The sequence below is a fragment of the Carcharodon carcharias genome, chromosome 21 (genome assembly GCF_017639515.1).
Source record: "Carcharodon carcharias isolate sCarCar2 chromosome 21, sCarCar2.pri, whole genome shotgun sequence".
Classification (NCBI taxonomy): Eukaryota; Metazoa; Chordata; class Chondrichthyes; order Lamniformes; family Lamnidae; genus Carcharodon; species Carcharodon carcharias.
Genome location: NC_054487.1, coordinates 48485670 through 48502469, shown reverse-complemented (window position 1 = coordinate 48502469; position 16800 = coordinate 48485670). Strand labels below are relative to the sequence as shown.

Here is a 16800-nt window from a genome sequence, read left to right as displayed (position 1 = left end):
GTATTCCACCATAAACTGTAATCACATAACCTGGCATAATCCTCATTCTACCATTACCATCAAGCCTGGGAGCAACTCTGGTTCAATGAGGAATGCAGGAGAACATAAAAAAATAAGGTGCCAAACTAGTGAAGCTACAACACAGCACTACATGAATGCTAAACAGTGGAAGCAGCATGCTATGGATAGCAATCCCACAACCAACAGATCACTTAGTTCATGTAGCTGTACTGGAATAGCTTGGCTGCAGGCGCACAAGTCTTCCGCACTGCAGTTGTGATGTTGTCAAGGCCCATTGCCTTTGCTTGGCCATTATTGATATCATGTGGAGTGAATTGAATTGGCTAAAGATTGGCTTCTGTGAAGGTGGGGTAGGCCAAGCTGGATTATTGACAAGGCAGTACTGGCTGAAGATCATTGCAAATGTTTCAGCCTCGTCTTTTGCACTCACGTACTGAGCTCCACCATCATAGAGGATGGGGATGTTCATGTCGTCCCCTTCTTCCATTTGTTGTTTTGTTGGCCACCATTATCACATCTGAAGGTGGCATGACTGCAGAGCTTTGATCTGATCCATTTGTTGTGGGATTGCTTAGTTCTGTCTATCAAATGCTCTTCTGCTGTTTAACTGTTTAATTGCCCACCAACATTCACAAATGGGCTTTGAAGATTGCACGTGGTTTAGTTCCATTCACAATATCTCAGATAATGAAGCAGTTCCAGCCCACATGCTACAAGACTTAGACAACATTCAGGCTTAGGCTGATAAGTGGCAAGTAAGATTTGTGCCACACAAGTGTCAGGCAATGACCATCTCCAACAAGTGAGAATCTAATGATTTCCCCTGACATTCGAAGGCTCAACCATTGCCAAATCCCCCATGATCAACATCCTGGGGGTCACCAGTAGTCAGAAACTTAACTGGCCCAGTTACATAAATACTGTGGATACAAGAGCAGGTCAGAAGCTAGACATTCTAGAGTGTGATTCACCTCCCGACTCCCCAAAACCCTTCTCCCATATACAAGACATAATTCTGGACTGTGGTGGAATACTCTCCACTTGCCTGGATGGGTCATGTCCAACAACACTCAAGAAACTCAACATCATCCAGGATAAAGCAGCCCACTTGACTGGCATCCCATCCACCAGCTTAAACATTGACTCCTTTTGCTACCAGCACACAGTGGCTGCAGTGTGCGCCATTTATAAGATGCACTGCAGCAACTCACCAAGGCTTTTTCACCACCTCCTCCCAAACTTACAATCTCTATCACCAAAAAAGACTCAGACACCAAGTGCTTGGGAAGACTTGTGCACCTGCAGCCAAGTTATTCCAGTACAGCTACATGAACTAAGTGTTCTGTTGGTTGTGGTTCCCCTCCAAGAAAGAAACCACCCTAACTTGGAAATATCTCACCATTCCTTCATCATTTCTCGGTCACAATGGAACTCCCTTCCTAATAGTACTGTGGGAATACCTTCACCCATTCGCACTACAATAGTTCAAGAAGGCAGCTTACCACTGCCTTCTCATGAGCAGTTAGGAATGGGCAATGAATGGTGGTCTTGCCAGTGACATCACTTCCCACAAATTAATAAACAAAAATCTGTTTTTGACTAATAATGACATGCAAATTGATTAACTACGCTATGCATTATAATGGCAATTTAATGATGTACATATTTGAAAACGTTTCTTGAAACTCACTGTACACATTCAGAAAAACCTTCACAGAATTACGGGAGCAAACAGCACAAAAGGAGGTCGTTCAGCCCATCATGTTCACGGCAGCTCTTTGAATGTGACTAATTGAATAGCACTGTGCTGCACTCTTTTTCTGCAGACCTGCAAGTTTTCCCCTCCAAGTATTTAAAGCATTCCAAGTTTAACATTGAAATAAGTGAAACATTTGTTTCAAAATGAGTCTTTATGGTAAATCACTAAGATTAGCATTATTACATGAAAGACAGCTGCTAGTCAAAAATTACTTGTCGTAACTACATCTGGGCACAGTTCAGATATTTGCTATTATTACACATCATAAGAATGTAAAATATAATCACAGGATGCTAACATAAAACATCATAATCTGATATTCTAATGAAGATACTATATAAATATCCAACCATTTGTATCAATTAATAGATAGTTTAGGTGCTGTCGCTATTGGTCTGAATAACTGCATCTTGGGTTCCAGCCAAGCAAACCCTGTTTACATTGCTTGGCTCCTGCCTGACTGAAACTTTAACCATCCTGTTTAGGAGAGAGCTCTGTACATGCCTGAATACACATATCCATAGAGCTGTCTCCCAAAAGTTGGAAACAATAACTTGCATTTACAACAACATGAAATTTGATTTGCGAAAGAGGGGAAAGAATCTCTGTTTTACGTTTAAATTAAAGTCAACTACATTTTGAATGACTGACTTTCTTCCTCTGCAATGAATCTATAACATAATTTAGGTTGCATTGCTTGTGTTGTGTATGTTTATTATTTGCTCTTGTCACTGTTCCTGATGCGTAGCAAGATTCTCCATGTTGGTTTTCCTTATCCCTACTACTAACTGCTCCCCGATTTGGGAGCCAAGCACTACTGAATAACCGACAACCCAACTGTCAAGCTGCAAGTTACAAGACGGCCTGCTTTCTAAATTTTTTTTTAAGTAGCTATGTTAGTGTTTGTTTCCTTCTATAAATTGCTTTGAGCTCACTGGCTTTGAAATGCAAGCATGCCCATTTTTTGGATATGCGAGGCGCCGCGGGATTTTTTTAAAATTCTTTCACGGGTCGTGGGCGTCGCTGGCTAGGCAAGCATTTTTATTGCCCATCCCCGAAGTTCCCTTGAAGGGGGGAGGGAAGGTCGCAGACTTCCCGACAAATGGCTGCGGGCCTCATTATAACGGAGCTGGCAAAGCTCAACAGCGCTTAGACCATTACTAGCATTCCAGTGGTCCGGGAGTAAGTGGGTTGAGGCTCCGGACCAGGGTTCAGGTTAGGGTTGGGACAGGCGTCCAGAATCTGGCCCAGGGTTCAAGGTCAAAGTGCGGATCAGGATTGGGTCTGGAAATCACGAAGGTCAGTTAGAGATTGATTCAGGGAGTCAGATTGGGGGTTGGGAGAGAAAGTCAAGGGTCCAAAATCGGGAGATGAGGTCAGCGGGGGAAGAATTGGGGAGCGGTTAAATGTGGGGTCAGAAGGAGTTCTCCTGCTCCATGTTAAGTAAATGTAAGTTTACCTTAGATCCACGGGTGATCCCAAGGTCTGGTTTTCATGGCAAACGAAGTTTGCAGGGAGGGCCCGGAATAGGCGCCTTATACATAATAGGTCTAACGCCTGCTTCGGGTGTGAATAAAGAATGCCTATAGTTTTATTTTTCAAATAAAACGGCAGATTTCCTGGCTACTCTTTGGGGGGGATTAGTAGGCCAGTTAGCACCCGAAAAATGGGCGTTGCAAATGATTTTATATACCATAGTTTTAGAAGCAATGGTTACTGTGACTTGTGCAGGCTAGATGATGTTATAAGAATTTCATTAATAGGTGCCAACAAACTTCTCCACACTGCCACTGTAGAAAAGCATATGCTCATGGTACCCATTAACTTGCGAATAAATAATAAAAAAAAATCTAGGTTGCAAAATTTGTTACTAATTGTTGCCTGCTGTCCGATGAGATACTTTACCTTGGCGTCTGGACACAAAGCCTCCAGAGCAGCAGTGAAAATACTCATGAAAAATGCCTCTATTTCTATGATTGCATTAGGAACGTACCCGCAACAAATGACATCGATCTTGTCTCATGGTCAGTGGGCGACTGCACTGCATACAACTATTATTGCATAACATCATTCCTGAAAGATGGTGTTGGATTCTTCCATTCTGCCCAGACCACCGTCCAGGGCAGTGTAGGGTACACGTGACTCCATAATGCAGTGTTTCAAATCTGACAGCCTTTATGGAAAAGCGAGTCCACTGAAGTATGTTACCTTCTACATCTCAGTAGGGATACTCAGTATGTTGGACCTCTGCCCTGTCCCAGGTTGTCTCTCATTAAGCTTCCACCACTTCTACCACTTTATCTGTGCGATGTTCTTCGCCTTTTGTTTCTTCCTCCATATTACTGATTTTCCCTAGGGTATATGCATATGCTTCAAATGTGGTCGTGATGGCTGATGCTCAGCTGACCGATTTTCTTCAATTGCGCCTGATTGACCAGAGTTCTTGCTGCGTGGAAAGGACAGATGGAAATTTATGAAGAAGCCCTGACAGATTTATTCGAGTATTGTGTTGTCATTATGTTTACCATTGTGCATTTACCTAAAATTTAAAAAATGATAATGGGGAATTAAGGATAAAGGCGATAACTGGAAAAAGACGAAGTTCAGCAAGGTAAAAAGTGAATGTGGCCAAAATTAACTGACTAGTAAAGTTTACAATTCAGATCGGCAGTGGGGATTCTGCAAATATGTCTCCACAACTGTTAAATGGCTCCTTAACAAGGAAGTTCAAAATAATTCTTATTACACGTATATTCTGATTGTTAGTGCTTACAAGAAATTAGTAGACAATCATTCTCGGAAATGTGCATTTTGAAGATGCACATACCCAGCATTTCGTTAAATTCACATTAATTAAATTGCAAAATTGTCCCTTATCTCGTTGTTTCGAAATAAAGAAATATAGCATAACGTTTTGCAGTATTTTTTCTCTGAAATTAGGATGAACCAAAAATGAAAAACAGAACTAAGGAAACCACTTTTAATTCTAGGAATACGGGTGCTGCTACCTGTGATCTGGTAGTGTGTCTTGCAGCAGGGAAGATCACCGTGTCTAGAGGGTACTCCCTACAAGGGCAGTGTGAAATTCAATGAAAGCCAAGGCGTGCGTTCCCAAGTACTGAAGCAATGGAAAGTGCCACTACTGCCTGAGGGAATGTGGTCTTTATACCCTTCGAATGACCATATTATCTTAAATTAAACCAACTTCTCCTTCATGCATCTAAGTTTAGCCCAACCCCTCAAGAATTAAAATTGATTGCGCAAAGTCTTTCCAAGCAAAATGGAAATGGAGTAAATTTCTGAATGAGGAGCGGGAAAACTTCGCGGAAATTCACCCCAATTATTTATTGTGGAAAATAGAGGGAAAGGTGGTTCCGTTGTTGAAACATTTGTCTTTATTATAGAGAAATGTTAGAAGTATATTAACGCATGTTTCCCGAGTGAGGTAGACATTTAAAACGAGAACTGATTCTCCGCCACTCATTTGTTGATTCCCTGTTGAGGGGGAGGGTCTAGTTAATATTTGTGTGGGGAGGGAAATTTTCCACATGTCTGTAATGTGTCTTAAAATGTTGGAAACAGTGTTGGACCATGGAAACTTTTGCGGAAAACGGCAGGGCGTAGTGAGCTCACTTATAGAATTGAAAGTCGTTTAATTTCAGAGAAATGCACGAAAGAACAGTTGAAGGATGTGTATGCTTCGGAGGTTAACTCATGTGGTTCTCGTTTCGAATTTAGTAATCTTTGAGCGATGAGACAGATTTTAGAAGTCTCAGTTGCCGTATTTAATGTGATTTTTATTCGGATATCTAAACCAGCGAAACAATTAATGGTCTGCTGTCATCGAAATCATAATTTATCAAAATAAATAGCAGCCCAGATTGGTTATTCATTTCTTTCTTGACAGCTTCATCCATGTCGTTTATTCTTTATGTTTCGTTACATAAACAGCAACAGTGAGGCAAGTGTGAAATCTGATGGATTATTGCCTGTTGTGTGAGAATGTGAAACTGTCTCGAACTGTTTCTAATAACAAGAGGCATTTAGCCCAGATACCCTTTCAAAGGCACTGAGGTTTACAGAAATGATTGCCTTTTTTTTTAGAAACAGGCTTTAGGATTTGCCAAAGAAAAGTCTCCTTATTTAGTAAAAATTAGTTAACTGGAACTATTTGTGTGATTTTCAGAAAATACACACTATAATTTATTAACCGTTGCCGATCAACAAGAATCTCTCCAGGGTGGGTGGTAGCACATCGAAAATTTATTCATACATATTTTGCATAATAAGACCGTAAATAATAATTAAACTAGTTAGAGAATCCAGTTTAGGAGACATGATTCATTTACAAATGGAACAACTTGGAGGCCAATACTGTCTTTTTTCTTAATCCATTGCATCAATTTTGATGGCATTTCGGAAGTGTCATGCGATTAACTAATACATTTGTTAGCATGAAGTGTTAAAAAATAAGTATTCCTACGCATATGATATAAGGGGGAGTATATTTATAGGAATCAGTAGCTATTAATACCTAATTTACCACACAAGCGAGCAGGGCCGAATAACTCAGAAGTGTAATTCCTGCTCGGAATGAGATAATGAATTCAACAGCATAAATCACAGCAGAAAATATGGTACCAAATACCGTATTAGAAGATTTTGCTGTGATACTATATCAAACTCATTTTAAGTTAGGCTACTGTGAAAATGGAAGGTTCATTACGACTCATCAAGTCCCTATGTGAATTAGCTTTCACCTCTCCAGATATTTGCTTTCACAATTTTCGAATCTGTTTGAAATTAAAAAGAGAAATGGAAAAAAAACTAGCGTCCTTCTAAATACACAATTTATTGTGCAGCTAGTTTATATTCCTAACAAGATGATTTTATACATTTTTAAAAACAGTTATGGCACATGCTCTTCCTACTGGCCTAGTAGTATTGTTACCTCCCATTATATGGATTCTAAAATATGTATATTTACGCTAGTAAGAAACCAGAGGGAGACTGGTCTGGTCTAAATTACTTTTTAAAAAGTGTTTTGCTTTGACTGAGCTCCCCTCGCCGGAATAAACTATTTATGTAATTTCGTTATCTGAAGAAATTTCTCCTTCCCTCCCTCTTCATTATCTTAACTGATGATTCAATAGCAAAACAACATCTTACACTCTGTGGCTCCACACCCATACATATACTTAGATAGTATGCGTATACATGTCTGAAAAATAATATCTGCATCATTAATTCTTTTCGTATGATAGTGTTTAATTGGATGCACAAAGCTCGACGTCTGGTTTGGTACATTAATCCCCCTAAAAGAGGACGTAACGACTCTATTCTCCTGAGACTGAAATTTACGATTGGAAATGTTAATGATTGTTAGGATGAATGTATGTGGATCAATGTCGTCCACCGTGCGGGATGTGTAATGAAACGCAACAATGCGCGCTTATAGAGGAGAAATAATAGATTCTCTAATCAACCAATGATGGATGTCAAATCTCACTTTAATTGAAAGCGTCCATGTTTGTATTTATCTGGATCTTCCCAGGTCTGTCTTCAATAATCCTAGGTGGAGACGGTTTTGTGGGGCCCATCTAGTTTTGTCAACTGGAAACAGGTCATCCCCAACTTTGACTGTCCATAGTTTTGTACACCCACTCCTCGAAGTCATGCAGTCAAACCATTTTTTGTTTTCTTGTATTAATTCAATCGATACACCAGCAAATCATCGCATCATTCTAGTAACAATCACTTTCCTTTTATGTTACATCTGTCAGCAACTTTTCCCTACGTTCTTGATGTAGCCTTCTGTCCTTGTGCCTTTTAACTATTCACAATATAATCATGTGTGTCTATCATTTCATCAATTCATCAGTCATATACTCATTCCTGCTCCACAATTCACATCTTATAACAATTTGCGCAAATATTTGCCTTACTTTCCGAATAACTTCTTAATTTCATAGGCCTTTTGAAGAGTGACACTAGATTTTGATGGTGTATACCATGCCGTGCAAAATGTGTGTAAATTGCAAAAATGCATGGAGACAAAGGTATATAAATTAATATCGTAAAATCTCTGCCACTAACAGGGACATACACAATGTGCGTTTACATGGGGAGCAGAAAGGGCTTGCTGCTCCAATTATATCATGGAAACAGTACTGCACTTAATTGGATTCCTTCATATCGATGCAACAAAAAGGTTGACCTTTGGTGGCACCTGCAATTAAGAAAATCAGTGATACTTGGACAGGGTATAAATAATCTGCAGAGTGTTGTTATTGCATGGAGATTGCAGTTATCAACAGTTGGCCAACGCATCAGATTTGGGGAGTCGACGACATTGTCTTTTAATGCCGATCTACTTGTATATTAAACTATTTGTGCTTGTAATGGCATTCCCAACTAGTTTAATACGCTAGTTTGGACTCAAACCAATTACCTAATAAATCGCATTGGATAGGCGTCCACATATCTTACTGACTAATTAAAGGTGCAGTCTGGTTCTGCCCCTCACACATTCCCCTCTTTCCCAGTGAGCAGACGAATAAACCTCCGGGGGGGAAGCACATGGTCATTGACTGTCTACAAGGGATCAGATTGATTTAGAAATCGGTGTATTTGAATATTTCGCGAAATGTAAATAAATGTTTTACAAGTTACCAGGCCTTATAGTTGTATGAGGTGCACTGGAGGGCGGGGTATTGCATAATCGTCTCACTTTGTGTTAATATTAAACTCACGAAAGGTGAGTTTCATCGCTTTCGGATTAAGAACAGATTACACCTGGAGAAAAGCGAGGAGGCATCCCATACACGAGTTCTTCCTCTCACCTGTGCTGAAAATGTTAACATATGAATAATGTTAATACAGGGTATGTTTCACGTCAGGTGTAATATGTTTCAGTTTCCTCTCTGACACGCGAAACTACACTTTAAATTATGTTGCTTTAGAAAAGCTCAGCAAAATGCACATTTTAACGAGCCTCCGTGCAAATACATTTTTGTCTGACTGACAAGGGGAAGGGAAAGGCTAGGGTTAAATTTGATATGGACCGTACCCTGAAGACTGGTGGATCCAAATACATTTAGCGCTTCTACATATTTAAAACTAGTGCAGCAGGTAGTTTATTGGAAAACCAGTGAATCTTTAAAAATAATGCAAGTACTGTAAACTTTTTGGTTGTCCTGCTGAGGCCTACACCGAAAATTGTAATAAGATGAAATGTAGTATACAGTCTCCATTTTGCTGCTTAATATTTATTGCTGGCTGAACCGAGTTGTCTCGTAGGTAAATCATGGGTAACATTATAATTAATCACAATAACATTATGATATAACCTTCCTGGACTGTAAGAGCAAAGTGGCTTTTTCATGGTGATCTTTTGTATTTTTCCCCCTTTCTAAAATTAGAACAAACTACTTACCAACGACCCCGCTTCTAAATAACAGCGAGAAGTGACCGGTCCTCAGATTTTGTTTTAAATATTTGGCAATTCACTTAGTCACTGGGCAGCTGGGAAACGTGTGAAGGAGCTTAAAGGGTGCAACCTGTCCGCACTGTAACATCACTAAAAAGTCCGGTCCACACTGCACTCTGTAGAAAGCTACATTTTATTTCCACTTCGATATTTGAAACGCGTCTCTTTTAAAACTACTTTTTTTAAAAAAAAATATAAACAACGTATTCCATTTCCGCCTACATTGACAGAGCTAATTATGTGTTCGTCATTTTCTAAATTCGACCTGTCGCACGAAGCAATGTACCATTTCGGTCTAACCGTTGCAAGAAAAAAAAACCCCTTTTTGGAAAATGCCGGTTCCTAATTTTTGGCGCAGCTTTAAATAGATTTTGGGAAACGGTTATTGCCGTTTTAAATATGAATTCAAAAAGTTGGACTGCATCACTCCAAGCTGCCTGCGCGCTCTGAACAGAGCTCCGCGACACAATGATTGACATTGCTTTCCTCCAATGGGTTCCGGCCGTCGTTAACCGTTTGTTTTGTCTTGCCGGGAATTGACCAATGGGACGGCGGGCAAGGGGCGGGGAAAATAGCTTGAAAGGAAAAGGAGGGCAAACTGGCAGCGCGCGCTGACGTCCGACCAGCTCGCTCTCTCATTGGCCACTTCACCGTGGCGTGCTTTTGCTGCTCGAGCTGCCGAGCTGTCAATCATCGCGGGGCGCTCACCGCCCCAGAAGCGGAGCCCACTATTTTCACACTGGTCGCTTATTATTGCTGCTGCCGCCGCCGGGAGTGTCTTGTCTGTTGTTTCTCATATTTAGCGTGCGATAATATTTTTCAAAGTTATGCTGGTAGAGCTACTGTTATTTTTCAAGAGTTTTGAAGGCTATTTAGGTGCTTATCCCACTGTCAAACAATCTGTTGTCAACTTCCCCATCACGGCCTCCCCTCCTCAAAAATCACGCCCAAGAAAATGCATTTATAATTTTTTTTAAAAGCCGTTAAAGCAATCGTTTTAGGGTGGAAACATATAGTGCGGTAATTCTTTTGTGAAAATATAGAATGCTAAACATTTTGCAGCATTCCTTTCACTAAGTGTAGTTCGCTTCTACACAACCGTTTGTACGTCTACTGAAACGATATAAATTACATTAACAAAAGTAGAGTCAAATTTTCAAACCATTCTACAGACCAAACGACTTTCCCTCATCTTAACTGAGGTAGTAGCCCAGGCAACATTCACCATTTCTTGATCATTTGCAACATGTGAAGTAGCTATACTTCTAATTGTAAATTATACACAAGCATATTGTACGGTTTTCTTTATTTCATTTCAGGATGCTAGACAAAAGTCAGCATCTCTTCACACGTTACAAAACAAAAATGAGAAATATAACCAATATTAAGGCAGAATACAAGTCTGGCTCAGGATGCTCTCTCTTTCAAGCATAGCCTTATATTATGACAGGCAAAAACAGAAGGGAAAATCTACATAAAGCATTTACAAATGCACATGAAAAACGCCACTTTGGCTTAACGGAAAATTATCTTCTAGATTCCAAAAAAAACAATTCTTTTTAACATAAATAAGTTAGTATAATTTCTCAGTGTCTTTACAAAGTTATGTACACAGGTACATTTTAGATTTTTTTTATTTTTTAAACATACAATACACAGGTATTGTAGCTTGGCAGTTTAGAAACTGCATTGGAAAATTACACTGCTACTGTTCAAGTCATACATTTTCTAAATTCTGGATTTTAAGTTGCCCTCCTCCTCCCCTTCCCCCCACCAAAAATGGTTTATGTGCTACAAAAAAAACTATATACACAGGTAGTAAAATCAGCCAAGTGATAAGGAAGAACCTAATTGCACAGCGCTATATCCACTCTAAAATAGGCGGTTTAGTGTTCACAAGTTCAGTGCCTGGGCTCTCCTCACGGGGAGAGATAACGATATGTCTGTCTCTGAGGAGATCGTCCTCACTTCATCAAGCACTGCCATAGATGAACAAGGAAAAAAGGATCTTCATATCTAACAAAGAAAAATACAAAGTATAGATTAATGTTCAGTAACACTTTTGATGCAGACACAATGGACCAAATAGCCTCCTTCTGTGCTATAACATTTGTGATTCTGTGATGCATCATTGTAATTACTTAAAATGCTATTTGGCAAAGCTATGCTATATTTCAAGCCAGCCACTGATTATTTGGGTACAGTTGGCAAAAAGTTTAAGCAATTGATTATTCACCTAGACACGGAACTAATCAATACCACAAATAGTAAGACTTGTGTGTGCAGATATGATCAGGTTATCATAATAACAAATCAAAACATTTCCATATTTGACTTTTAAAATCTAGCTGACTGGTAAGTTACATTTTGTGGTGTCTGGAAGTAACCTAAAAAAAAGGTCCATTTCATTCAGCATGGCAGGATTTTATCACATTAGACACAAAGCTACATTCAGCAGCTGAAACTTTTCAATGCATCAATAAGTATTATTGGATTACCAAACAATTAGCACAGTGATGTTTTCAGGCCTTTCCTTTAAAAAGCAAACTGATTTGATTTCTGATTCTGTGGGAGGAGAAACGTGAAGAGTTTGGCAGCACTTATCTGAATATAGAAAGTCATCTATATAGCTGTTTGAGAGTTTGGATCTAAGTTAAATCTTTCAATTTAACAAAGAAAACAGTATAACTACAGAAATGTCAGCATTACTGTAATTAGGGTATTTAAAAATAGCTTAGCACCAAGGTGTGTGAAGTGTCACACCTCATGCTCTCTGATACAAAAACAAATTATTTAACATACATAGTACTTTCACAAAAGTTCCGGGCATTATTTTTCAATGCACTGCTTTGATGATGGTCATCAATGTAGACAAGGCCAGAAAATGAGCATCATGTCCACTAAACGCATCAGTTTAGTTTGTTGTGATTAACCATTTAAAAAACTACTCCCTCTCACCCCACCCCTCGTTTGTATATTAAGTTTAATGGTGTATACTACATAGTCTCTCTTCTCATGCATCTTTATCATTATTTACAGAATCAAAGCAGAAATCATACCTGAGCCGTAAGAAGTATGTAAAGACTTTAACCAACATGTTTATGTTATTGCAGCCATTTTTCTACTGTGGACGCTACCCCAAGTGTTACTTTGAAGGCTGCTAATACTTAGCTGCCTAAATAAAGAACAGCATGCTATGATGATCCGTTTTTAACGTGATTATTTCCTCTATGATATTTATGGTGGTTGTTGGATTTCAAAGAAAAAAGATTGTACAATATATAAAGCCTACAAAGACACACATTACTGTTGTGGTTGCGCACTCCCACACAACGTATTACATTTTCAGTCAGTCCTGTGACTTTCTGTATTGACAACACTTGGGCAAAAAATCTGTACTTCGTTGTGGAGGGGAGGGAAAGAGGAGACCAAGACGTTTGGATACTTGTGCAGAACGCTGGTGTGTATCTAGTTATTTGAAAAGCAGCTGGAAATAATCACCTGTGCATACGTGTCGTTTTGAAAATATAGCAAAAAACACCAGTGACATTGCAACCCTGCGTATGATCTCAAATCTTCAACCTGAGGCACTGAGGCCGATTGGTCAATACAGAATAGACTCTTGATCTACCTTTGATTTTATCCTACTTTAAACAGTAAAATCTGAAGGATTTTGGGAGGAGACAGTCAACTGAAAATATAAAGGTACTAAAAATTACCTTGTGACTTTTGTTTTATGTTTGATGTCCACTCGAAATCGATTTTTTCGGTGTCTTCTCTAATGCACTCATACTGGGAGAATTTGCTGACCAGTCTGTCTCCGTCTTTGTGTTGATTCTTTTGGCGTCTGGAAAGCCATCTACAATCAAGAAAAGCTCATTAACAAACTGAAATCAGGATAGTGGTATATTTCGGGGTCTTTTCTATTCTGACATGAAGATTTGCCACGCTAGTCTGCATTAGTCAACCACATCTCAAGCAGAGTTGTTGAAGCAAAAAATGCCATTTACTTCATCTTTCTAAAAGGCCTTTGAAGTTGCAGTATCCCTTTTCAAACATAGGGGAATTCAAGCTTAACCCCAAGCAGACCAAGAACTGCACGATTTTAAAGCGGGTGCGCTGGAAATAAATGACAAAACCACTGGTTGGGTGAAACCAGTTTCTTTTCGTGTGTAAAAAGGTCAGAAAGGTCCGTTTGAAAATGGATCCTGCAGCTTCCAGTAGGGTACATCTTTGTCACTTACCGACTGACGCAGCTCGTTTTCGGGGACTACAGCACTGCTCTTTTGAGTCTGTGAAATGTTCAGTTGTCTCTTTAACCACGTCCTTTTGCTCTGAATTCGCTAAGTGTGTGTCCCCTGAATTTCCCTGAGCCAGAGTTCCTACATAAACTATCGCATGGTTCCCGTTCACATCCACACTGCAATCCGCCGATGACACTTGCTCCCTGGGAGGACGCCAGTAAAAATGAGGCACATCCTTGCAATCCACGGCTTCCCATTTGTAATTCCCATCCAGCGGCTTGTCCCTCTCGAAGTCGTAATTCCACCTCCGCCTGTCCTGCTCCCGAATCTCCCTCTGTTTCTTTTGTAAGTCTCGGTTTAACTCGTCGTGGTTTACGGGACCGAACAGGTTTCTGCAGGCTGAAGGTTTCGGGTGCCCTGCTTGCTGAGCTGCCATTCTCTCCAGCGAAGGGCTACCATTAGAAATGCGTACGTTTGACATTTTTTTTCCCTTCGTACCCCCTCTCGCTGCAAATCGTCCGAAGCCCCACAAACAGCAGAATTGCAAGGTTACACGATTTAACAGTGTCGTGCAATTCTTCAGAAGGCTGCAAAGCACAGAACCACAACAAAAACGCCAACAACAACAACAGTTTACAACCTATCTCTCGTCAAAACTGACTCTAGTAAGGCGGAAAAAAAACTGGCTTTTTTTTTCAGTTACCCAATATGGCGAAGGAGGCTGACGAAGAGGAAACAGAGTGATGGACAGGGAGTTTTAAAAAGAGTCCACCATGCGATTGGCCAGAGTTGCGGTGCTCCGCCCTATCCCGCCCTGTATAGGGCTGGGACTCGGGAACGAGCTTGCTCAGGGCTGGGAGCGACCTTGCTATGATCTAAAAACGTTTTGTTTATTGACAAGCAATCTCTCTCTCTCTCTCTCCCCCACCCCACCCCCCCCCCCCACCTCCGAACGCCCCCTTCTCGAAGCGAGAGTGAGTCTGAAGCCTGTGGAGTAGTATTAGCGAAGCGTGAAAGGCAGCAAAGAGGAGTCAACTCACAGCGCCATCGTCCCGAGAGCCGCAGCAAACACAGCCCTGAAAGTCGCCTCCCGCACCCAACCAACCTGAATGTTCCTACATATTGCATCACTTAGATTCATTGAAGTGACTTTACACCGAGAATGAGAAACATAGAGGAAAAAAAAACTCTCAGAAGGAGTGCATTTGGCCCATCGTGTCCCTGCCAGCCGAAAAGGAGCTATCCAGCCTAATCCCACTTTCCAGCTCTTGGTCCGTAGTCCTGTAGGTTAGGGCACCTCAAGTGCATATCCAAATTTTTTAAACTAGCTATGCTAGTAGCTATTCTACAGATATCTTATCGAAACGCGGATTACTAATTGCTAAAACCTTATAGATGCAACAATCACCCGACAATCAATTATGGAGACTATTTTGTGAAAATTGTTTTCACTGTGTGATTTTTGTCAAGTTGCTCTTACATTCTAAAATTTGACAAATTTCAGAGTGAATTGGATGATTTCGGTGGAGGTTGAGCATAGCCGCAGCACGCACGACCAGCTGAGGAACTTTTACTAATAAGTGCTCAAGGGGTTAACTGTGCGTCGGTTATATTTTAAAAGCTTTAACTGGCTTCCTTTTATGCGACGTAAACATGTTGCAATTTTCTTGGCGGATTTTTTTACTCGAATCTTGGATTTTCTGCCAATAACCGCTTTCAATTTTGTTATTCTATCACTTGTGGATTATTCATCTGAAAGTGGATGGGTGAGTGTACAAAGTAAAAGTTATTAAGCAACAGTGGTGATGCAGTCGAAGACATAAAATACGAATTGTCTGTATATTTTTAAAATCTTAACGTAGGTCTCAGATTTTAACACATTTTCTTCATAGATAACTTCCAACTGGCAATTTATGCTTCATTTCAGCAGTACAGCAGGTGACTGTGGAGTCACTGGGGACTAAACGGGAGCCTTCTAAATTATCGCATCATTTTCAATAAATAAATATCTCTAAAAACGCCCTGTACTTGGTTTTTCAGCATTCTTATAAGAAGCTTTCTGGAGGTATTAATATCTTTTGCAGCGAGTTGCATTTAATAATTGTACGAGACAACAGGAAATGCATTTCGAGTCTTACTAATAACTGCACTTTGTAAAATTCCAGTATAGTATTTGGGAAACGAAAATTAAGACTCCGATCTCACTGTAAGGCGTGTTGTATTCCAAGAAAACTGAGTTTCGGTAAATATGAGGACGTCAACCGAATTGAAATGTGGTTGTTGGCTTGTGGTGGTCGACTTCAACAGAAATTGCACAGTGTGCACTTACTGACAATGCTGGGCTCGGCAAAGAAATATACGAACGGTCTTCACTGTCATGGGATCAGGCAAGAAAATAAAAGCTAGAAAGCAGTTGATACAGAAAATATTTTCAGGGTAATTTATAATTACTTAGAATTGTTTTCTATGATTTGCAGTCAAACCTTTGGTGTATTTTTATAACGCTCCAGACGCTCTGTGTTTTTGCTAAGGGAGAGGAAAGCGCCACTTTTCTCTGAGAGAAACGATTACTCTTTTGGTAAAATTGTGGGATAACTTGTAACGTGTTTCAAGGTATATGTTTCAAGGTATATCGGCCACACAAGACTGAAATAAAGTAAATAAATCTCTAATTTACCAAGGGTACATTTTCCCAAGGCAGTTGTAATGAATGTAAATACACCTAAACTTTCTATGTCACCCCACCTTCGGCGAGTGAAGGACATGATAACTATTGCCTCAGCTTTGCGTACGGAACCACTGATGCCGATCCTTATCTCAGAAACCCTTAAAAGTTAAAATACAGTATATAAAATACAGTATATAATCTCAGATACCCTTAAAAGTTAAAATACAGTATATAAAATACTGTATAACAGTATATAAAATACAGTATAATTCCCCAACGGACTACAGTGATTTGCAAAACACATTATTCTTTCGAGCCTTTGAGACCAAAAGGGGAATGGGATGGTGGAAGAGGGAAGAAAACCAGGCCAGTGTCCAACGTTTAGCAAGGGCTTTGCATGTTAACTGCTGTGGGCCCACATAGCACTGTGCTTATTTTTGACCTAGCCATTCAAATCCTGTTTCTCTGTGGAAGGCCATTCAGACTTGTTTAATTACAAGGCAATTGATATTTCATTTTTGTTGTACCTCAACAGCAATGCTGAATTATGTGCAACCATGTACATAATACATTTTTTGCAAACATTTAATGATTAAAATATAAACTTTATTTAAACTAA

General features: G+C 39.9%; 1 protein-coding gene and 1 long non-coding RNA gene across 2 annotated transcripts; both read right to left on the bottom strand.

Moving 5' to 3' along the window:
- Positions 1-1916: 1916 nt before the first annotated feature.
- Positions 1917-9723, bottom strand: LOC121293007. The gene is made up of 2 exons (XR_005946424.1): positions 9216-9723; positions 1917-4226 (listed from the first exon to the last, which is right to left on the bottom strand). It is a non-coding gene; the product is annotated as an uncharacterized LOC121293007 (long non-coding RNA).
- An 835-nt stretch (positions 9724-10558) lies between these two features.
- Positions 10559-14248, bottom strand: cdkn1bb (cyclin-dependent kinase inhibitor 1Bb). The gene is made up of 3 exons (XM_041215563.1): positions 13514-14248; positions 12989-13128; positions 10559-11285 (listed from the first exon to the last, which is right to left on the bottom strand). The coding sequence occupies exons 1-2, from the start codon at positions 13992-13994 to the stop codon at positions 13004-13006; spliced, it is 606 nt and encodes a 201-aa protein (XP_041071497.1). The 5' UTR covers positions 13995-14248; the 3' UTR covers positions 10559-11285; positions 12989-13003.
- Between the last annotated feature and the right edge of the window lie 2552 nt (positions 14249-16800).